This window comes from Pangasianodon hypophthalmus, chromosome 20 (genome assembly GCF_027358585.1).
Source record: "Pangasianodon hypophthalmus isolate fPanHyp1 chromosome 20, fPanHyp1.pri, whole genome shotgun sequence".
Classification (NCBI taxonomy): domain Eukaryota; kingdom Metazoa; phylum Chordata; class Actinopteri; order Siluriformes; family Pangasiidae; genus Pangasianodon; species Pangasianodon hypophthalmus.
This window is the reverse complement of record NC_069729.1, coordinates 2,552,311-2,576,244: the sequence shown is the minus strand read 5'-3', so window position 1 is coordinate 2,576,244 and position 23,934 is coordinate 2,552,311. Positions and strand designations below refer to the sequence as shown.

Below are 23,934 nucleotides of genomic sequence, written 5' to 3'. Positions count from 1 at the left end.
CAAAAGAGGTCTATTTTATTTTAATTCTTTCAGTTTTTGGTCATCTTAGCTTGCAGAACTTCACTGTCAGTCAGATTGGCCATCTTAAAGTCCAGATTTACAACACTTCTCTTGTCTTTGTTACTTTCTACCTGTATATATAAATAATTTATATCTTTTATTTCCTCCTTATCTATTTTTTTTAGTTTTGTAAAGCAAATTGCTTTTGTGTTTATAAATGTAGCCTTAGCTTAGCTTCTGTCAGATCACTGGATGATGTGAAATTCAAAAAATTAAAATGGAGATTATTCATCTCTTTGTGGAGTGAATCGAATCAGTTTAAACGACTCACTGATTCGCATGGAGATTGAATCGATTCAGTTTAATGGTCGTTTCAGTACGATGAATCGCGGTAGAGCAGTGAATCGATTCTGTATAAAAGATTCATTTCAGTGAAGTGATTCGCGAGTATTGCTTGTCTCTCCGATCCGCCGGGGGGCGATAGTGAGCAAACACACTCTCACACACTCCTCAACCGAGGAAAACAGAAAGATAGCAACATGTGGAAGTGATCCATGTGGGGTTTAATACATGAGCTAACTGTGAATATTTGAAGAATAAAATAAAAATAACTAGGATAAATTATAGTTAATTAATCATGTCTTTCTTTATAAAGAAGAAATCCGCCTCAGCGGCTGTCGGGAAAGGCGAGAAGTCTGCTGGTGGCAAGCGAAAGGTGAGATTTTAGCTAGCTTGTGGCTAAAATACACAGCAATCTGCATGCCTATAAACATATAAAATATCTAAACCTTTTTATTCATGTCTCCAAGTCTAAGTAGAGTTTCTCTGAGTAAAAATAAGTGCAGATGAGTTTGCATCTAATTCCTTAATAAAGTTTTAGTGCTTTGAGTGACTTGTGGTATGTACTGTATTGGATGCAGACTCTGCATTAACACTGTGCTTTTTTTGTCTTCAGGCTGAGAATCAGGGTGGAAAAGGGCGTCTAAAAAAGCTCAACAAACGCCTGAATGAGGAGATCTCCAGCGAATCAGAAAGCGAAAAGTGACACACCTTCTGTTCTTTTTTTTCTTAATATTGAATATGATTGAATATATGAAGCTTTCAGATTGTTTGTGGTCTGTACAGTCATTGAACCCACTCTGAGTTTATAATCCGTCTCTCTTTTGTACAGTGATGAAAAGCAGGGCAGAAAGCAGAAGGAGGCGGAGGAGGATGAGGAGATCGAGGAGACGCCGCAGGAGAAGAAGCTGCGTCTGGCTAAGCTTTACCTGGAGCAGCTGAGGGATGAAGGTCAGTGAAGGTGTTCATCCAGGTGTTCATTCTGATCTGATGCTGTTTCTCTGATCCTGGATCAGGGGTTTAATCAGAGGAGCTGTCATATATCGCCGTTATCCAGGCCAGTTGGTTTAATCCAACTTTGCTCTGATGTAAAGAATAAACCTTCGGCTGCGTTTACATTGACCACTAATTCTGAGTTTTGTTTTTTTGTCTCGCAGTCTTCTAACACTGATCAGATTTTGTTACCTGCAGCACCTTGAATTAGTTTTTTTTTTTTTTTTTCACAGTCAAAATGGGCCGCATTAAAATTCTTACTGAGTCACATCTGATATCTGCTCATTAGACTCGCACTGAAGTGCTCACGTCCAATATTCTGATTACTTCTGAAGCTATCATGATTATGGTCATATGCTTGGCCAAAATTTATCATTTGGCTCTGAAACGACTGACATAAGTCACGAAGGTTAGTCGGTGGAATCCAGATGAAATAAATTGTGTTATGAATCTGTAGGAGGGAAAAAAACCCGCAGTGTAGCTACAGAAACAAGGGCTGTGACGGAGCGAGAATACAGTCCTTCCCGGTTCTAATCCCAACATCATATTAAAGACATTAAGGCAAAATCCATAGAGGTTAAGGAGCACTATAATCGTCATGGAAACTGCATTATTACTTTTGTTTCTACAGCCACAATGCTGCTATGGGTTTAAAGTTTTCTTTATAAACTTCTGGACAGGGAGTGATGTAAACATGTAAACACAGGACTCAGATATGGGTCAGATCTGGACAAAAAGAATCACATCTGTGCCAAAATATCAGACTTGTGCTTCAAGGCTCATGAAGTAAAGTCAGTCTTTGTAGATTCCAAGTGTGTGTGTGTGTGTTTCGGTGTGCAGAGGAGAAGAAGGCAGAGGACGAGGAGTTTGAGTCTGACCTGATAGCTGGACGCTTGCGAGAGGACGTGGTACGCTCTCTTCTTCTTGCTCCACTTAGAGTGATAATTGAACTTTTCATTTCATTCTGTGCTTGAACTTTCTAACATCTTTCACCTCTCAACAGCTGGAGCAGAAAGGCAAACTGCAGAGACTCATCGCTAAAGAGGTGAGCTGAGTTCCTGTTTCCTCACAGCCGCACTGAGTAGCGTGTCTCGATGCCTGGCTATGCATCGATAGACTGCGATATTTAAAATGCACAGTGTTGTCGTGGACACATCCAAATATAGACTGTAGAGATGATGAGGCTGTATGATTTTCCTTTTGTATTGGCTTTTTTCCCTCATATTTGTAGTCATATTTCATTGCACTGTACTCTTCCAAACTCTGTTTGGAAACTTAGCCAGCATTTTGTCTCATTTTTATGTTTTTTTTAATTAAGATTATTTTAAGAATAATCTAAAACACAAGCAAGAACGTTTATTCAGGACAATACATTTTTGTGACCATGATAGTGTAGATAATTATGTTAACAAAAATTCAAATTATGTGTTTATTCTGATCTATAGTTATGCTATTTGATTTACAGAAGCGCTTTATTGCTTCCATGGAAAATAAAATATGATCCAGTTTGAGATTTATTTGATTGAGTTTAAACAGTCAGCCACTCAGGAGCCAGTGATGTTACCTGATGCTTTACAGCATTTTCATGCATCGATGTGTCTCTGTGTTGTCCTTGTGTCCAGCTCATAGCTCCGGATCCTGCTGAAATCCGCTTGTTGAGAGGACACAAGCTCTCCGTCACGTGTCTAGTCATCACCCCGGACGAGAAACACATCTTCTCTGCGTCTAAAGACTGTTCCATCATCAAGTGTAACTATTATACTTAAAATCTGTTGTTTCGGGTTTGGCTGAGTCACCTTTTTTGTTTAGGTTAATTAAAAAAAAATACTAGTATCCAAAATCTTTAGGGTTATAATATTTACTATGATATATAAATAATCACAATGAAGTGTACTAAAGTGAAGAAACTGCCTTTATGAATTGAGAAAATGTTATTTTATTTGTTATGTTATTTTATGTTATTTTATTTTATTGTATTTTTTGGCAGAATTGTAGGATGCGGGCTGATACCTGAGAGAACATTCTGTACATGTATCTTGTTGTTCAGTGAAATATTTCATCCCTAAATGCTCAATATGGTTTCCTGTCAGTCTTCCTGTGTGATTAACAGTATCAGCGTTTCTGGGTCAGGATAAGGTTTCACAGTTTCGCAGTTAATGCTGTAGTGTGTGTGGGAGGTGAGAAAACGTTTATTTTTCAGTGTCTGTGCTTGTACACTCGCTTTTGTGGGACGGCGGTGTAAAATGATTAGATTGTACAGCAGCTGTGGGTTTGTGGGAGGAATAAAGTAGCTCTAAGTGTGTGTGTGTGTAAATGATGGCCTGTATATATATATATATATGTGTGTGTGTGTGTGTAGGGGAGGTGGAGAGCGGGAGGAAGGTGCAGAAGATCGCAGGAGGGAGGAAGGGGACGGAGGAACGGCATGTGGGTCACACGGGACACATCCTCTGCATGGCCATTTCCTCTGACGGCAAATACCTGGTGAGGGAAAACACTAAAAGTGTGATTATTGTGTGTGAGTGTGTGTGTGTATGTGATTTCAACTCATGTATCCCGTGGTGTGTGTTACAAAAATAATGTGTGATAATGCAAATTTATAATAATATTTATAACACAGACAAAAAGTATAGGAAATGTAAAGATTTGATTAGATGCAGAACAGAGTTATAAAACATCCATCTTATATTTAAGACAGAAATATATATAAAATAATAATCTTTTCGTTTGCTAATTGACTTAAATGTACTTAAATCATAAATTGGAATTGAAACCTTCTTAAAAACTGATTTAATCCTGAGCCCTGTCCTTGAAGCACATCTAACACACCAAATTCAACTAATCTGTACATTAACTGGTGTGAATTGACGTACGTAAATCGACATGGGTGTTTAAAGGCACTTTCGCATGTTAGGACATTTTCTGAATCAAAATTTATGCTTTTAATTCATATGCTATTTGATTTGGCTTGGTTTCGTACTGTACGTATGTAAACGAATTTAAAAAAATCATTTGAGGGCATGTAGGGCTGAAAATGTCCTTGTAGATCTCTTTGATTCATTGTTCAGAAATACATAGATGGGGAAAAAATGCAAACAGTTCTTTACCAAGTGCATAGAAATCACAAAAAACACAAAAAGAGCATGAAGCCGAAGCTAAATAAATATTTAGATAATTATATAGTAACTAGTTGAAAGCGTTTTCGCTTTTTGTTTGTCAGTTTGGATCTCTAGAGCATACAGCATTTCTACAGCTCTGTGCTTTGGCACAGTTCAGCGGCTCACATGTACACAGAAATGCCGCAAGCCAGAACACATGGCATGTTTTCATTTCTGAGTTGATTCAGAGTCGAATCGCTTTCTCACTGAGTTCACTCTGAAACGGTCCGAGACCACCTCGCTCCGATGATCTCGGTCCGATCGCTGTGTTCTCACCTGCCTACACGGGAAAAACAGGGAATTTGTAGTCAGTCAGATTTAAGAGAATATGTTGCGTATAGTTTACTTAAAAATATTGAGCAAAACAGGATTTTATTGCTTATTCTAAACCTCATTTAAACAAGTTTCTAATTACTAGATTGAATTATGTAGAGTGAGTGTGATCATTTCACATAGTATATTAATGTGATCCTGTTACTTTATAAAATCTCACGAGGCTGTCGGCACAGACAGGAAGAAATAACTCTAGTATTAATTTAATGTGATTAAATCACGTGTGACATGATAATGCGGTGGGTAACGCCAGCGACCCGGGTTCGAGCCTGAGCTCAGTTGAGAGCGTAGGAATTTATTTTACTCAGGGATTTGAAAATAGTTTCTAATATACGCAGTGGAATTAAATAAGTAAATTCCAAATAAATAAATAAATAAACTCAGTCGGCTTTTTTATTTCAGTATAAAGAACTGCACACCAGGCTTCCATTCAAATGGATAGAATACTAAAACGTGTGCAGGACGAGTGCTTTAAATCGCTAAACATTGTAAACTGTTTGTCAGCTGACCTGAGTGTGGTGCAGCTTGTGAATGTATCTTTACAACCAGAGCTTTGTGATATTAAACCCATCTTCTTCTTTACCAGGCCACAGGAGACATGAACAAGCTGATCATGATTTGGGAAGCTGCTACGTGTTCACACTTGTACAAGTTCACGGGACACAGAGACGCCGTATCGGTGAGGAGACTGCTCATCCTTATAACCGTTATAACTTTTGTGAATTTAAATAAAATTAATGTACTATAAACTGAGACAGACAAAAATAATATTCATTGAAGTTAAAACAAATAAGAGTGGAAAAGAAACTGGTAAATACTCTTAGCCCATTTATGTATTCATTATTTTAAAAAAAATTGTTCAGGATTGGATCGGAAATTTTTCTGAAAGCTGAATTTCACAGAAAAATTTAAATGTATAGAAATAAACACAACAGTAAAATACACAGCTTTTAATTATAACGGTGTAATTGTGATTTTAGTGTGTACATGTTTTGTATGATTTGTTTTTTTTTAATTATTATGTTAATTTATCAGGGGTTGGCGTTCAGGAGAGGAACACATGATCTGTACAGCGCCTCTCACGACCGCTCAGTCAAAGTGTGGAACGTGGATGAGAACGCTTATGTAGAAACTCTGTAAGTGCGCGCACACGCACACACACACACACACACACACACACACACACACACACAGGGTTTATTCCAGCTACGAGTGCGTTGTAGTAACCTTCTCCTGTCTGAAACATGAAATAGACATGAAATAATTTTTTTAAACTGTCCTGCTCCTCAGGTTCGGGCATCAGGACGCAATCACGGGTTTGGACTGCCTCGGACGGGAGCGGTGTGTGACCGCAGGGGGCCGCGACCGAACGGTGCGAGTGTGGAAGATTGCAGAGGAGACGCAGCTGGTCTTCCACGGCCACGAGTGAGTTTCACCACAAATACACAAGCCTTCAAATCTGACATATTTAACACAGAACTGCAGAAATGCAGGAAGTGATTCTGATTTTTATGCTCTTTTTTCTTCTCCTCTACATCCATAACCTGCTCTCGTTATCTTTTTCTCTCTCTGAAGGAGCTCCATTGACTGTATTCAGCTCATAAATGAAGAACACATGGTTTCAGGTGGTGATGATGGGTAAGAAGTTAAAATTGCACTCAAATTACTTTAAAATATTTAGTATAACATATTATACAGTAGTATAACATTATACAGTACAGACAGAGTGAACTGTAGCTCCATAATAAATCACAAAAGATTTGTAATTAGTCTTTTACAGTGATGTGTCCTTGTGGTTCATACTTAGTGTTTTAGGATTTCACAAAAAAACTGGGATTCAAGTAAATATTCATTATATAGGACATAACAGTGCTTGTTGTAGAACCTACATAGTGCACTATAGCATTTGAAACACCATTTGATATTCAGCCATTGAAAATGAGCAACTCAAATAAGTGGCCGTTAGAAGTATTTACATGTAATATTACTTTTAGGATACATTTGCTGTGCATCATTTTAAACAATATTTTTTTAAAAAAAAGGTAGGTGATGAATGCTGGCAATATTGTTTTGTTTGTTTGAAATTTGTTTTGTCAGCCTTAACATTCTTTTTTTTTTTTAAATGCAAAGATGATGCAGCAGTTCATTTATAAACCTTGACAGTTTTTAAAAAGTGCTGTGTGTGTGTGTGTGTGTGTGTGTGTGTGTGTGTGTGTGTGTGTGTGTGTGTGTGTGTGTGTGTGTGTGTATCCAGCTGCTTGTCTCTCTGGGCCGTGAACAGGAAGAAGCCGCTGACTACGGTGAAGCGGGCGCACGGTCTCCATGGCCACGCTGGGCTGGAGGGGCCGTACTGGGTGTCATCAGTTGCGGCGCTGCACAACTCCGACACCATAGCCTCAGGTGCCTCAGGTGCACACACACACACACACACACACACACACACACATTAATATATGTATCAGCACAAGTAGACGCACCTAAAGCCCCTGTGAATTATTTTTGTGATTAGTTTCTTTCTGTTAGATGTAGTTCTTTTTTTTTTACCTCAGTATTGATTGGAAAAGAAAGATTTCTGGAAACAACAGATCGTTTATTATGACACATTCTTTTTATTAACATTTTAAACCAAGCTGAAAACCAATGCCAAACTCACAAGTGCTTTTATATTACATCAATCGAGCATTTTTATATACACACATTCACTCATAGACTCTCAAGTACACAAGCAAGTACACACCCACACACTCATCTCTATTCTTCCTGTCTTTCTCTGTTTTTTTCTCTCGCACACCCACACACTTGCTCTCAAACGCAATATCACCTTGATCACACTGTAAACAGCTCTGCTTTTCAGCTCGTGGTGTTTTCATTTTCTATATCTCCGTGTTAAAGAACATAGAGAGGGAGAGCAAGAGGCAGATGGAGAGAGACAGAGACAGAGGGAGAGCAGGAGAGTGACAGACAGAATGACAGAGAGAAAGAAGGATGGAGCAGAGAAAGAGGAGATGGTTGGAGAGAGACAGAAGGACAGAGGTAGAGAGATGGACGGAGAGAGACAGAAAGACAGGAAGAGCAAGACAGAAATAGATGGAGAGAGACATATGGATGGAAGAGAGAGAGAAAAGGACAGCCAGAGAAATGATAGAACGGGAAAAGGGAAAGATAGATGGATGGAGAGATACAGAAGGAAAGAGGGAGAGAAGGACAGCAAGAGAGGTGATGGAGCAGGAAAAGAGAAAAAGAGATGAACAGACAGACAGACAGACAGTGTGACAGATGCCAGCTCTCTGAACGTCTCATTAACACACCATCGTGCTCTTGTGCTGTTCCTCAGGCTCCCATAATGGCTCTGTGCAGCTGTGGAAGTGCGGGCTGGGATTCCACGGCCTGGAGCCACTCTTCACCATCCCAGTGGTGAGAAACGACACGCAGCATTTCATATCTGAACCTTGATCCTGAGCACAGTGAGAGGAGAGGCGTTCACATTAGGCTGTAGTTATGCACTTGTAATTGGCTCGTGGGTGTTCGCTGTCAACACGCCTCTTTTCGTTAAACCGCTTTTGCATCACCACTGAACACTGTGACGTAATCGCGTTTGGGTGTAAGGTACAGCACTCACCTGCTGGTAACAAAAAAAAAAAAAAGAATATGCTTTTTATTTTTTTTGTCATTGAACAGATTGAATTGATCTGATGTAAAATGTGTGGTGATGTTACGTGCTACTTGAGGCCATAACATCTCTCCAGATTCTGCATTCAGGAAGAGAAAGTATGGCCATTTAAAGCAGTCTGAATGCCTGCTTGGCTGAAAGTTTTAAGAAAAATGCCTCAGATGCTCTGGTAGGAACTATATTTTAAAATCTCTGGCAGCTGCTAATTTTATCTGGTTTCTTATTTAAACCTCTAAGCAATACTTTGCACATTACTCAGCCTTTGTCTCAATAGTTGGTGTGAGATAGATGACCATAGTGATGTATTTTCACAGACTGTCCTTCAAATAAGCCACACCCCTCATTCATGATGTCACAGGATAAAACTCAAGTCTAACAGGAACATTATGTTTGTTTAAATTCAGATGTAATTGAAATAATACAAAATGTTTCAGATCATGTATTTGTTACAGTTTTTGATCATTTCACTGGTGTTGCTTTGGATAAATCACCATAATCATGAATTATAAATATCCTGGCAGTTAAATATGAGGGAATGTCCTCTCTTTTTCTTTCTTTCAGAATGGTTTTGTGAATAGTTTGAAATTCTCCAACACAGGCAAGTTCCTGGTGGCTGGCGTTGGACAGGAGCACAGGTACACATCATGGACAACATTATTTAAAACCTTTATTTCAGTTCAGTGATTGAGTGAATAAACTGAGTCCAGGAAATACACTGTAGTCCTGTTGATCAGCAGAGAGCACGTAGTGTACCATCATGATGCAGGCACATGGTGGCGCTGTTGCTCTGTGCAGATAAATTCAGGTCTATTTCCTGCAGCCTGAGCACCTGTTAAACCTGTACATATGATTTCGATCAAAAATGTGCAAAGGCAGTGTAATTTATTTAAAGATTGCTCTGTTCATGAATAAGTGGGAACTGGAAAGATTTTGATTTCAGAGTAGAAAAATTCATTTGAACAGACGTAATTCCCACCTGGAAAGTCTGACTTTCTCAGGAGCTCGGACTTCTCCGCCTGACTTTTCAAGCCTTTTAATCAGGCTTTTGAGTTTTCACTAAATACAGAAGGGCAGTTGTATGATTTACTACATAGACTGATATGATAGACTATGTACTACATCTACTGGGGAAAAAAAAGAACCTACCAGATGTCATTTTTGATATTTCTGATATTCACACCATTATTACCAAAATTAACCAATTTATGGTGGAGGAAAAAGGAAGTTTGAGTTGTAAAATGCAGAGTTCTCAGTTGTGATAAACATAGCATCAGACCTGTGAAAGTGTGTTTACCAGCTGTGTGTTGTGTGTTCTTTAGACTGGGCAGATGGTGGAGGATAAAGGAGGCTAAAAACGGACTTTACATCATTCCTCTCAAAAGACAGAACAAGGAGACGACGGCAATAACACAATAATACACACTCTGAGGACTGGACTAGAGTTTTGTTGATTTTTTTTTTTTTTTTTTTTTGGTCATCTTTATTTTTCCATTATGTTCCGTACATTATGTTGTGCAGAAATCTAAAAATAAATTTACATTTAAGTTCCCAGTATTTGACTCATTATTACATACCTTTGTACCTGTTGAATTCTGCATTCTGATTGGTCAGAAGGTGTTGATTAATTTTCTGTAACAGCAGCTCTGACAGTAGTGCAGCTTCAAATTGCGGGTTTATATTAATGCACTCGTTCTAATACGTTACCATTTCTATAGTAGCAGCTCATTCACAGGGACCTTGTTTGTGGTGGATGCTCCAGATAAACTGATTATAAAATGTGTGTGATTTGTTATGATTTTTTTTCTGCAAGGAGAAAAGGGAGTCTCCGGTGTCGGCGCTCTGTAGCAGTAAGTTTCCACCACGGGTAAATCTTTAGGAGAAGATTTTTCTCATCAACATGACAAGCAGGATTTTGTCTTATTAACTTCACAAGAGAGTAATGAAGACAGGCTTACGAGGGAATGACTGTTTAAAGCTTTACGGAACAGTAATTCAGCTTTATTACACCACCCTGTCGATGATTATTTTCCTATAACAGCACGCCGAGCATTGTACTATTTTACCTGTCCTAGCCTACTATAACTACACTTGAGCTTCAAATACAATAATTTAAAAAAATGTCAAAATTTCTAGTATTTTTTGCATTAATGTATGAATCCATTTAACATCCCATGCTTGTGAAAAAGGTACATTTTAGTTCATATAAACTTAACCCTGCTACCTGAAGTCACCCCATGAATGTTTTTTTTTTTTTTGAATATTCCACAAGTCACGTGTTCAGCAACAAGCTGCATCCTCCACATTTCCTGAAGATAATTACTAAGAGGAAAGGTAAGTTCTCTCATTCTTTTTTTCCTTATTTTCAGTGATATTGTGACATTGACTGACATTAGTACAACACTATTACTCAAATTAGTGATAGGAAGTAAAAAAAAAAAACATTTTAAGTAAATCATTACAATGTCATTAATGTCCTCGTGCCATTAGCATGGACGCTAGTCTGTTCTAAAAAAAACTCAACCTTGTTACTTAATTAAGAGCAAAATGCTTCAATCCTCAGCAAAGAAATCGTTTGAAAAAGATATTGTTGGCTGAGATGTGAATGGGCCTTATTTATCAACGTTTTACTAAAAGTTTCCGCCGTTTTATTAAAAAAAAAAACATTCAACAACGCTTATTTTGTTTGTCCTCGCGTGCGCGTGTTGATGAACTTCAATTAACAGGCGCGTTCACGTCACAGCTGATTTGCATTTGGTGACGCCCACAAATCGACATAAAAGGCAAAGCTCACGGCGCTAAAATGGCGCAGTAAACGGCAAAACAGAGCTGCTGCTTCTCCATACGCCTACTAATACTATATACTAAAAAGTATGTACTCTTTTTGTTAAGAAGAAGTACATCCTTTTGAGTGTGTAGCAAAAGAGTATGAAAGTGCTGGGGCATACTAACACTTAATGTAACAGAAGAGAGTGTTATTGCCTACTCATACACATATATATACATATATATATATATATATATATATATATATATATATATATATGGTGACATGTATATGTCACCATAAACAAACTCCTCTTTGCACTTCAGCTTTTCTTTGTTCTTTATTCCTTATATATATATATATATATATATATATATATATATAATTTAATTTAATTTACCATTCCCTTGATTTATTTTTTCAACATTTCATTTACACCTCTGTAAAATGCATCCTTGAATTCGGTGAAGAAAATGGTCACAAAACTCCTCCTCCCACTTGCAGGGAATTGTGGGTAATATTAGCTGAAAAAGTGTCCATGGATCCACACTTCGAAAATCTACCAGAAATAGTCGACCATCCGGGCACCTTTGGGATACTCATTTCAATATACTACGATTTGGAACACACTAATTATAATCTCAGATACTATTTAGTATCATGTGTATGCCAATATATATTATTCAGCAGCGTAACAGCCCCCTGAAGAGACCAAAAGTAGTAGTAGTTGTTCTTTTGGCTACTCCTGTTAGGGGTCGCCACAGCAGCTCATTAATCTGCGTATTTGATTTGGCACAGTTTTCACGCTGGGTGCCCTTCCTGATGCAGCCCTCCCCAATTTTATCTGGGCTTGGGACCGGTTGGTTCCCTGTCCGGGAATCGAGCCTGGACCGTGGCAGTGAGAGCGCCGAGGCCTAACAGCTAGTCCTCCAGGGACCCCCTGAAAAGGCCAAAGGTCTGGAGCTGAATTACACAAAAGGCGAATTAGATGTGAATTAAGTGAGGTAAAAAGAAAATGGTTTGACATGAAAGAAAAAAAAAGGTGTATACAGTATATACACATACACACTGTACTGGATTTACTGTATGTTATGTTGTTTATCATATTTAGTATTTTGTTAGTTAACTTCATTAATATATATTAAACGGCTGTAAATTTGTTTGTAACTGAAATACATAAGCTATTTAATCTTGACAGCTTAATATATAATTATATATTAATATAAATATATTAATATAAAAAAATAAATGCGCAGTAACTTGATTAATTGAGGTTTACATTAGTTAGTCTTGTTGGGCGTAACTTTACACACAGGAGCACGAGTAGGATACGAAAGTTTTTTGACAGTTTACGATAATGAATACTACATTTTAATATATGAATACTAATTTTCTTGTGAAATGCTCCTATGAATGATTTATGAATAAATCCTTCGGTATCCAAAACGAAATTGCTCCTATTCTTGGGAAAATGCTTAAAAAATGGGCTAAGTGGCATCCCAGCCATGACATCACCCGACGCTAACCAAACACATGGATTACCATGGTGTTGTGCTCTGGATTTCTTAACACTGCAATGAAACAGACAGGTTTGTCATTACAAAAGTTTATTTACATATATTACAGGAATAGCACTGACGGGTTCACCAAAGTTCACATTTAAACACATTCCTTTTTGTATTGTTATAGCTACTTTCAAATACTTTATTCAAATCTGATACACTAAAGATTTAGTCTTCAAGTTCAAAAGGAAATACTGACTATAGGGATTTGTTCTTGCATTGCCACTAAACTAGTGCATGGATAGAAAACATGGGACATTTCATTAACGACACGTAAAGAACAACGCAAATCTGCTAATGAGCTACTGAAGAAAACATGGCAGAACTCCGGCACTCGTCGTTCCAGAGCACTGCTTCAAGTCAGGTTCACAAATGCAATCATCTGAAAACAGATCTAATAACTACCACTGTTTCATGTTTCAATCATGAGCGGTGGTGTGAAAAAGTAAATACACCCCCTGAAAAGTTGTTTATTTACTGTATTATCATTGCACATACAATATCTGAACCTCAGTGCTATCAATGAAATACACTGAACTAATCTAACAGCAAACACTGAGAATAATTTTATATATATAGGTCTATATACTTTTGCAATAATTTACCTAAATTCTGTAGCTCTAAGAACATTATACATTTTTAAGAACAACTTTCCAGGGTTGTACCTACAGCAAAATGAAAGTGTGGAAAGTGTGTGTCTCGGTGTCTGTCACTGACGAAGAATATTGTTACCTGATAAGCTTCATTCAGTGACGTTCATATTTTATAAATATGTAAAGTCAAATATCTACTGTTAATGTTCCTTAAACTCCAAAGTGCACTGTAAAGCATTCACTTCATTAACACACTTCATACAACTGTATTTTAAATAAATTTTTTTTAACACGCCCTTGTTGACTTTGACCCTCACCAATTCCCCTTTTTCCTCTTGAAGGCTGTTCAAATACTTCATTATCTTAAGTAAAACTTTTTAGATGACACTTTTGGAGGACTGAGGGTTCATATGTATTTATTCAGAAGTTACTGTGATCTAATATAATGTCCCTGTTTACAAAATATTAATATAAATTTATGATACTCAGCCAGTTACTCCATACAGACGACAGATAACGTAACATTTATTTTGGCCGTGACATAGCTAGCTAGTTAAGCGCACCAGCAGGTTATAACTGTAGATCAGGAGTATGCAAGTAAAGTTTGTAAAGGTCCAGTTACATAAACTATCTTGCTTACTTTTTAATTCTTACCCATTAATGATTAGTTAATTTTGTTTCGTAGTGGTGCTTCATGTTAATGCGTTTGATCAGTGCCATAGAATGATGTAGGGAGAATAAACGCAAACTTCTTTGTCCAGTCATCTTTAAACGTTTTCATCGTCAACTTTTCTTTAAACAAACCATATCTTCAGTTGACTGATCAGACCAGAGCAGGTAAATACAGCAAAAAATCTGTGAACAATGTAGCTAGTTTCTGGTTCAATGAGCTGCCTTCAGCTAAATAATTTACAAAAATACATATGATTAGATAAACTGCAATAATTTTTTTTTTTAAGTAATTGGTTCCCTCTGCTGAAACCCTTTGCTAGGTCCACATCTGGGCCATGGTCCTCCAGTTGATGACCCCTGTTCTAGATAGATATCTAACATAACTGTAATATATATTTACAGAGCTTAATTAAAATACTTTTTTAAAATGTAAATACTAAAAATATCTAAGAAATTCGCCCAACTGCCTTTTTATAGCCACTGACTGGTGAGGGCATGTCGACAAAGTCACGTTAAAGACGCTTCCGAACTGGAGTTTTATAGTTTTACACTTTATTTCCATACTACAGCAAGTCCTAACTCCAAACATTCAAACATTAGTTGCCACTGAAGCTTTGTAACTTAAAATCTTGGCATCATGTGGCAACAAACCTACTTACTTGTTCATACTGGCACATTGCTTCCACATAGTCACATTTACAGGATTTTTTTTCAATTATTGAACTCTTGGATAGTCAAGTATTTATTAGAATTTCAGCTTAAGTGCCTGAAATGGATGACAGAAGCACCCTTGGTGGAAGAGGCATTGATAAAAGATTTATCCATGACATCACTGGAGATGGTGTAGTTGTGTATAGTTGTGTGTAGTTGTGTGCAGTCGTGTGCAGTTGTGCAGTTCCTCCTTCACAATGACGACGTCGTAGAGTCCACTACCTCTCGTCCGTTGCACACGGTGGGAACTACGGTCGCGGCCGAGGCTGTGGATGAAATATCAAATGTTTCATGGTCAGTTCTAGCGAGAGACATTTCAACTATTAACCTTTCACGCACAGAAACATGATGCAATCTCAGCGTAACCATGCTGATCACTCAAGCACGTAAAGGTTTTTGACACTGTTTCCAAAAGAATGCCACTCGGACATGATCCGCTGGAAGGAATTTGAGCTAATATTGAGAGGAAATTCAGTAGGTACACTGTTACTAGTGTTAATCTAAAGCATACAGTCTACAGGGTGTCCCAAAAGTCTCCGTACACAGGGGAAATTAACACTTTCTAGCAAAATATCTTCCAAAATTTTTCAACCTTAGTTTATATTATATATATATTTTTTTCCCGGTAGCCTTTAAAAATGCCTTTGACAAAAGAAGAACATATTGATATCATTCTCATGGCTGGATCGGGAAGCTGTCGCAAGGTTGTGATGGACTTCAACAGGAAACATGGCAAGCACATCACACACACAACACTGCTGCCAAACTTATTAACTAATTCAAAAAGACTGGAAGTGTTTGCGGACCAACCGAGAAGTGGATGTTAGGTTAGTAAAGGTTAGATAGTAGGTTAAAATACTCCAGAGTATTCCTTTAACCCTGATAAGGGCGAAGCAGGTATTTGACTACCGTGTGAGTAGGTGGAGCTGGGGGCTGTAGCGGCCGCGGAGAACCGGTTGTCCTTGGCCCTCAGCGTTGTCACGTTCTTCTGCGGCTGGAACAGTATGATGTGGATCTTGGGGGCAAAGAGGCAGCCGAGGACCACCGAGCCGCTCAGACTCACTGAGATGCACATGGTGGTGGTCTGAACCTGTGGAGTACACACACAGATGTGGGTTGTAAGACATTTATAAGCACTGAAGATAGAGATGACAGTCTTACAGCACCATGTTATAATTCAAAAAGTTTTACTGAATTATTTATTTTACATTTCACCTAAATGTCTCTTTTCACGTTTTGATATTTTGGTAATTTTTATTCAGTTTTTATCAGAAATTTTTACATAATTTATCCACTGCACAAGAATGCCATGTATCTGCACTAACCTCTACCTTTTTGAGTGGCGTGCATCATTCGCATTAAGTTCCCTGATCACTTCTTAAATGCTCATTTCTTTCCCCCTTTGCCTAAAACTCTTTATTCTAAATTCTATTATTAGCATATTAAAAAGCACATTAAATATTAAAAAGCCAATTAACGATACAAAATGCAAAAAATTGTTCATTTGAATGTCATTTTTATTCATCAGTGCCTCATTATAGAATAAACAATGTCATTTTTTTATTGACAGCCTTACTATTCGTCTCTAGATGTTATGATGATGCTTCTCATTTTTAAAATCACCCTTTTAATACACCTCTAACTGCCTTAAGGCCTGTCTAAATACTTTATTAGCTTTATAAGTGAAGTTTGTTAAATGACTCCTTGCAGTGACAAAGGATTGCGTCAACATGCAATTTCAATGATGCCATCAATGATAAGTGTCTTGTTTAAGGGAACAGACTTCCATTTGTTCACCCAGACTCACAAATTAGCATATGCTGCAGAGCTCCTGATCTCAGAGAATCTGCCTCCTTAGCTCTGCAGATTGCGCCTCAAATTGATTTTCTTAAATTTTAGCAAGCAGGTCCTCTCTTAAAATGCTGAAATCTTGGAGGATGGATGCCTTCGTGCTCCCTGACAGATTAGCATCTCCTTCAGAGACAGTTTTACATTTCCTCTGCTGTGCTTTCATAAAGTTATAACACGTTCTCCATGTCACATTATACAGTGAAGATCCTGTAACAACAGACCTGCAGTATGACTACAGAAAATTGCTATGTTCTGCTTACGTCGTCAATCTGCGTAATGTAGAAGACGGGTTCACATAAACAAACATTCTTCAAAGAGAGCTTGAGGTAATAAGGACATTGTTCCTGTTCAATAGCATTATGTTTCGCCATCACCACCACAGTATTTGTAACTGTACTTTGAGTTTCATGTCATCCTACAGCGTCCTCCTATTGGTGGCTTTTAGACAAGTATTGTAGCAATCTCACACTCACACTCACACTGAGATTTTAATCAAAATGCCTTAACTTCAGAGCTTTATGTGGCTGTCTTTGGTTGCATTCTAAGATCGCCAGTCTCACCTCACGAGCAAAGAATTCTTTTATGATGTGCAGTTTTTGTCTGCAAAAAATGTACAGTGTAAACCCGGTGTAAGACGCAGGTGTACCAACCCAGCAGATGTTTGGAAAACATTCAGTTGTCTCCCGCAGAAGTGTCTCTCTCTCATTTCAGCTTAAATTCTCATTGATTTAAAATGTGTCTCAGAGTAGAGGCTTAGAATTTCATTTGTGTTCCAGTGCTTTTTTCTTTCTGTCTGAAAACTTTGTTCCATCCACATTGTTACTGCGAACGCAACAGACACCAGCGTGTGACGAGCAGAGCTCATTTGGGATCGCCCCCTGCGCTACTCTGCGGTAAGCCGTAAAATGCTGGACAAAATACCAAAGCAAGGCTTGACAGGAGCCAAACCGCTGTGGGAAGGAAAAGGGAGAGTGAGGAAAATACGAAACTCTTTGTTGCGCTGACAATCGCTGCACTTTGCTCCCGTCTGTGAGGCCAAGGGTGCCGTGCTGAATCCCATCGCCCCAAGCCTCTCTTTTATGCCAGAATACATTAAAACTAATTCTTTTCCAAACTGTTTTCATACTGAGACGGTGCTCCTCATTAGTTATGATTCTACATTTTAAACATGGCCAAAGGCTTTATGAATACGTTTTTAGACTGTTGTAAACATCCGCTCTATCTTGATACCACAGATCGCTAGGTTTAGAATCTGGCAATGAGAATGATAAAACTTTGAAACTTTGTAAAACAGGTTTTTTTAGACCTAGAAAAACAAAGCTCATGTTCACTACACAAGTTTAAATTAATGTATTTACTAATATGCACATCTAGCAAGAAACAGAAAGCAGCTGGTATATTAGGCTGTTTGCCTAATGCCAACTGAACCCTTAAAAATTTTACTGATTATGAGCATCATTAGCACATTTCTTGGAAAGTAACCCTTGTACAAGGAGACCCTCTAAAGAATCTGCTGTAACACTGGATGCTAATGTGAGACACTTGTTAGGAAAAAATAGTTGACACTATCAAAAGTTGACATGAGATTTTGCAGAATGAACTTTTCATAAGTAAAACGTTAAAAGTTTGATTGAATATACCTTGATATTCAGCAGCACTACTAGCTTAAATGTTGTTTTAGTATTGTGGCCGTAGTTGAGCTATTTTCAAAATAATGTTGCTTTTCCAGTAATAATGTACTTTTTTTTAAAACTTTTTTTTATAGTAGCAGTGTAGCATGTCAAAACTAGCTAGCTGGACGAAAGATTGAGCCCTATTTGTATCTGATGCTCTTCTGATGATTGGTGTTTTGCAATTATAATAACTGAAGTAATATTAACTGCTATGTTTCGGCATACCCTGTACAAATTAATTAGTTGCACAAGGAAATGAAAAGTTGATTTTCCTCACTTTGACAAAGTAGCTTCAGTGTAGTTAGTTGCTTTTTCTTAGTAGCTTGTAGGGTAAAAATTTTATCAAACAAATTTTTACTGTTTCTGTGCATTATGTAAATTTATACCTAATGCGTCAACTTTTGTGACCTTTCGTCAACTATTTATGGCCTTTCTTTTAAAGACATAACACATCTTGCAATCTTTCTCGCTATATAAAATGTTATTCTTTTCGCCTGTTGTCATCACCTCAAGCGGGATACTTTGCAGTTCTTTCCTCAATCCACTCTCCACTTTGCACTGATGAGGAAACAGTGGCTTTCTTCCTGGCACAGTGATCTTTTCTGACAGCTGTTTCCTACGGCAGGCCTGGCATTGCCGCTCACATATCCTTGGGCCGTTCTTGATGACTGTGTTTACCGTGGAGCTAACCGAGTTCTGACATCTCACACCACACAGCAAAACGAGTCTGCTGATAAAGTGCGACAGGCCGCCCACAGTCTCCCGGAGGGACTCGTAACACACTCGAGTGTTACATGCTCACGCCTCTGTGAGTCGTGTTTGTGTTGGTTGATTTGCTGGATTTATCTGGTTAAGCAGCCAGCGTAAAAAGCCATCTGCCACTTAATGCCCCATCCATTGTGGCATGTCGGAGCTGTATGTATAATAAATTGACATTTTTATGGGTAGTGTATAAAAAATTCAAGAAGCGTCAGCATATCAAAGCAGCATTACCCATCCTTTAGAAGATGTGCATTTTGTTACTTGGACATACGATTGTAATTTTGTGGTTTTTATGGGAAAATGTGACAGATGGATCAACCACCTACCATGTAGTTAATGGTGGAGTAAATGATTTGTGAACTACTACAGGGTCCATGGTGGAACACTGTTAGAGCGGGGAGTGTTGCTACCTCACAGCTCCAGGGTCCCTGGTTTAATTATGAGCTGAGGTTACTGTCTGCGTGTTTTCCCTGTGACTGTGAGGGTTTCTTCCAGGTTCTCTGGTTTCCTCACACATCCCAAAAATATGCCAGCTGGTGGATTGGCTATAATAATTTGCTCCTAGGTGTGTGTGTGTGTGTGTGTGTGTGTGTGTGTACATGGTGCCCTGTGATGGACTAGCCTCCCTTCCAGGGTGTACTCCCACCTCACGCCCATTGTTCCCGGGATAGGCTCCAGATCGACTTTGACTCTGACTAGGATAAAATTATTGAAGATGAATGAAGCTTTTGAACCTGAATATATTTGAATATAACAACAACATGGTAATGCACTCAGACTTTTCATTATAGAGGCATAATCCTTACTCACCCTGTAGTCACTTGCAGTGACGTAGAAGATGGGCTGAAAGGCCAGCCAGATGATGCAGGTGGTGTACATGGTGAACCCGATGAACTTGGCCTCATTGAAGTTCTCAGGGCACTTCCTGGTCTTGAAGGCGTAGAACGTGCACAGGACGATGAGGATGCAGTTGTAGGTGAGCGACACCAGCATGCTGGAATCCAGACTGTTGCACTTCAGAGTCACCACGTCGCGCCTCTCGGGACTCACTTCCTTCCTGACACCTGGTGCCTCCACCAGGAGCCACACCAATGCCACCAACAGCTGGGCAGAGATTAGCGCACCGCAGATGGCCACTTGTGATGCGGGGCTGATGAAGCGAGGCCTCTGGGCGCCGTCTCGCACTCCACCAAAGATCCGCGCAATACGATTGGTTTTGGTAAGCAGGGCGGAGTAGCACACGGCGAAAGATGTGCCGAGGCCGAGACGTCGCAGGGCACAGACAACTGCGGACGGCTTTGTTATGTAGATGAAGGTCATAGCATAGCACAAGAGAACCCCCAACAGGAGGATGTAGGACAGCTCACGGCCACTAGCCTTCACCACTGGAGTGTCATTGTGCCGTAGAAAAACTCCAGCCACGGCCAGGGTACACATCATCCCCAGACAGGCGATGGTCACAGGTCCTACAGCCCAGGCATCTGACCAGTGGATGTATTCTTCTGGAAGCTCGTAGCAGCCAGTCAGGTTGGCCAGAGGCCATTCTCCGAAGCCACAGTCTTCACAGGTGAACTCGTCCAGAAGGTACTGATGGGCTTGGCAGGGGATGCAGATCCAGCAGCAAACGTCCCCGGGTTGCATGCTCTTGGCCTCGTTTGGTTGGCAGGGGTCGCTGCATTGGGAGGTGGGCACTGCTCCTCCAGCCCAGTGTAAAATGCTGGTGTTAAGAACAAGACTTTGGGCCCAGTACCCCACCTTCCTGTAGACATACCTTCCGTGCTCTTGCCGATAGTGGAAGATGTTGTAGCGGCCCAAGCTGTCACCCAAAGAGGTGAAGCGCACCACGTTCTCTGTATCAGCAGGTCTAAATGGAGCTAGTTAGTAATGGTAGAAAGAAAACAAAATAAAGAGCAGTGGAATTTAGTATAAAGACAATATTAAATAAAAATAGTTTCACTTAGAGAACACATACTTCATTAGCACATTTACTAACCAGAAAATGATCTCATCCTACCTTCAGCAAAGTTTTTGAAAAATGCTAAGGCTTTGAGCTGTGGTTGCTAATTATCACCACCTGCTGGTCAAAACACTTTAATGTGCATTTATTTAATGCTGTGTAAAAACAGCTCTTTATGATGGGTCATCAAAGGCCATGGTTAACACCCAAATCAATCAAATTAGATTCAAAACAAAAAAACAGCGGGAGAGTGGCACGAACATAGCGTCTCCACTGATCTTAGAGAGATGAAACACCATCGGTGGGCTTATTTGCTGAAAGCCCATGGGCTTTATTGCTGAAACTGAGAACACTGCCTCTGATGAATTGCATGTATGAAGTGTGGCTTTTAATGATTAAAAACAATGAAATAGTTAATCGCTAATTGTGGCTGAATCAACATTTTCTTCTTTCAGGCTCTACCAGATTTAAAGCCCTCGCTATGGTTAATTTTCTGATCATAGTTTTTCTCTGTGCAGCTAGGCTGACTGGAGCTGTGTGGTAACCTAATAATTACAGTTTTTAAATCTGAAATTCAGCAACATCCTTTTAATCAGCAGTAAAGACAACATACAACACAGACCATTCATCTGAGTGATGCCTGAACATTCACTGAAATAGCTCCCCTCTCTTTATAAAAGGAATACTTCATGGATAAGCGCTGCTGATAATGAATGAAAGACAGTAGGTGGCAATTAGCATTATGCAAAGCAAATCATGCTAATTGGTCCCACTAGCTTTCAGAGATTGCTGTTCATTTTGAAGTGTCCTTTTATGAAGCTGTGGTAAACATTGTCATTGTCAGTCACATCACTCACCATCAAACTTGGTCTTGAGGATGAACTCACGATAGAACCTTTTGCCGTTGCCAGGCTTCATGGCATCGCACACCCGTGTGGTATTGGGGCACACGGCCTGCCGCATGTTATGCAGAGCGTGCGCCATTGCATAGACTGCATTCACGACGAACATGATCTTTGACTCCTGCTTGAACGAGCCATCTCTCAAGCTGTGTCTGGCGCAGCCTGGCTCGTGCAGCCGACACCCAAACTTGTGCTCCCAGAATTCTCTGAACCAGGGGTTGCGTGTGTTGAGCTCTGGAGTGAGTTTGGTGAAGTAGTCCTCGAACTCGCGGATGGAGTAGGAAGCAAGCTCGATGGTGAAAGCCCCGTTGGCCGCTTTCTCACTGCCGTGCACCACACTCTCCTGCGCCCCCCAGCCATCGCTCGCCACCCAGATAAAGGTGACATTCATGCGTGCTGCTGCAACCAGAAGCTCCCTGGCATCCTCGCTGCGGGTGAACAGGATCACCACTTTGGCGTTGGCCTTCTGCTGCAGTGAGCGGATCACAGTCTCGTAGTTGCCCCGATTCATGGACCGGCTGACTTTGACCGAAGTGGCGATGCAGATCTGGCGCACACGTGCTTCCTGCTGAAAGGCGTCGATGCCTGTCTCCCCATAGTCACCCTCCGATGCCACTGTTGACACGTAGGTCCAGTTGAAGTAGCGCAGGATCTCAGCCATGGCTTTTGCCTGGTAGAAGTCTGGTGGCACTGTTCGAGCAAAGTAGTCATAGCGGGATTTGTCGCTCAGCTTGGCACTGGTGGAGGCATAGCTGATCTGAGGGATCTGGAAGAGCCGCAGCAGGTTGGCCACCTAGAGACATTTGGGGAGGAGAGAAGACAGACCTGATGTCCTACTCCAAACTCTATCAAGACATTTTTTGTGTCATGGCTCGTGCAGCTAACCAATAAGGGAAGTTTATAGCTACATTGTGAGCAAAGGGAAGATCTTCATATCCTAATGAAAAAAAAAAAACTGGGAAATGATCCTAGGCCTTAAAGCTACTCCAAGAATAATGTTGCATATACTGTGTACAGGTATAATCCAGTACACTCACACTCTTCAGTTTGCAGTTACTGTTTTTGTGCCATGAAATGACAGGTGTCAATTAGCAAGAGAGAGTGTAGACATCAGGAGGTACCTGGGCTATTCAGCAGGTTTACAGACCTAGTGATAGTCTCCTCCCAACATATTGCGCCTCTAGTCACATTGTCTCCACACAAATCAATTTAGAAAGATAGCCAGGGGCTCTCTGCAAAGCTTGTTGACAAGCAATCAGCCACACACTCCAATCTCCATGCCTGCCCATGTCCCCACTCTATGAAAAGATTGCCTCTGGCTATATATCTTCTCAGCATGGAGAGGGATTTGGACCCTACAAAGCCACCATCTTCATTCGTTATCTAACTCATCTGGGTCAATCATTTCTGCTTGCCTATCCATGGGACTTGGGCAGGTTTCATTCTGATGGATCGAGATAACGGCTGGAACCAAAAACAACAGATACGGAATATTGTTAAATTTATCCCAGGGCATGATCAGGTTAAATTTAGGTGTTGAAATCTAGCACTATAATGGTTGCCAGCAGACATGGAGGGGGAAAAAGTATTGGTTTTGTACAAACTTTTTGCCTGCTCTCATCGTAAAACATTCATATGGATATTTCAAAGGGCATGGAGACAGAATTATTCATTTAGATCTGAATGTGACATTTCTTCCTTAACTTTGTTATAGCTGCAGTTTGCTCATGAACTTTGAGTTGGACATTCAGGTGGATATTACATCTACATTCTTATTTCCCAAGGCAGAACAGGGAAGCTGTTTAGTCCGCAAATTGGAGTGACAATTAGGTCCACGGGGAGCACCGGCTAATGACGGAAAGTCAGTGTCCAAGAGGATTCACATATAGCATAAAGCCACTCACATTAAAAGGCCATTAGTCTGAGGCTTCTCGGGCCAATTGTTCTGCTTTAGGATCAATTTTTGCCTTTTGTATTTTAATGACTTACAATTA

The 23,934-nt window shown here is 39.7% G+C and overlaps 2 protein-coding genes across 3 annotated transcripts in view; one reads left to right on the top strand and one right to left on the bottom strand.

Moving 5' to 3' along the window:
- The first annotated feature begins 491 nt into the window (after nucleotides 1-491).
- Nucleotides 492-10,044, top strand: rrp9 (ribosomal RNA processing 9, U3 small nucleolar RNA binding protein). 2 transcript variants are annotated; one of them, XM_026935238.3, is made up of 15 exons: nucleotides 492-715; nucleotides 956-1,041; nucleotides 1,172-1,290; nucleotides 2,173-2,240; nucleotides 2,336-2,377; nucleotides 2,955-3,081; nucleotides 3,692-3,816; nucleotides 5,410-5,502; nucleotides 5,859-5,959; nucleotides 6,114-6,248; nucleotides 6,399-6,461; nucleotides 7,078-7,223; nucleotides 8,158-8,237; nucleotides 9,055-9,128; nucleotides 9,813-10,044. In XM_026935238.3, exons 1-15 carry the CDS (start codon nucleotides 638-640, stop codon nucleotides 9,907-9,909), a joined length of 1,434 nt encoding a protein of 477 aa, XP_026791039.1. In that variant the 5' UTR covers nucleotides 492-637; the 3' UTR covers nucleotides 9,910-10,044. The 2 variants fall into 2 exon arrangements, with proteins under 2 accessions (XP_026791039.1, XP_026791038.1); XM_026935237.3 differs by having other exon boundaries at nucleotides 7,078-7,232.
- A 2,811-nt stretch (nucleotides 10,045-12,855) lies between these two features.
- Nucleotides 12,856-23,934, bottom strand: part of grm2b (glutamate receptor, metabotropic 2b) — a 29,496-nt gene continuing 18,417 nt past the window's right edge. Inside the window, exons 3-6 of the mRNA XM_026935761.3 lie at nucleotides 21,896-22,733; nucleotides 19,892-20,955; nucleotides 15,705-15,885; nucleotides 12,856-15,061 (exon numbers count right to left, since the gene is read on the bottom strand). Of these exons, the coding sequence (XP_026791562.1) occupies nucleotides 14,988-15,061; nucleotides 15,705-15,885; nucleotides 19,892-20,955; nucleotides 21,896-22,733 (2,157 nt within the window). The 3' untranslated portion in view covers nucleotides 12,856-14,987. The remainder of the gene's footprint in view (nucleotides 15,062-15,704; nucleotides 15,886-19,891; nucleotides 20,956-21,895; nucleotides 22,734-23,934) is intronic.

What these genes read in the sequence shown, in the direction of transcription:
- rrp9 (XM_026935237.3), top strand. Translation starts at nt 638, where the DNA reads ATGTCTTTCTTTATAAAGAAGAAATCCGCCTCAGCGGCTGTCGGGAAA. An exon ending in AGCGAATCAGAAAGCGAAAA is followed by an intron (nt 1,042 to 1,171) that starts GTGACACACCTT and finishes TCTTTTGTACAG; the next exon opens with TGATGAAAAGCAGGGCAGAA. An exon ending in GACACAGAGACGCCGTATCG is followed by an intron (nt 5,503 to 5,858) that starts GTGAGGAGACTG and finishes TTAATTTATCAG; the next exon opens with GGGTTGGCGTTCAGGAGAGG.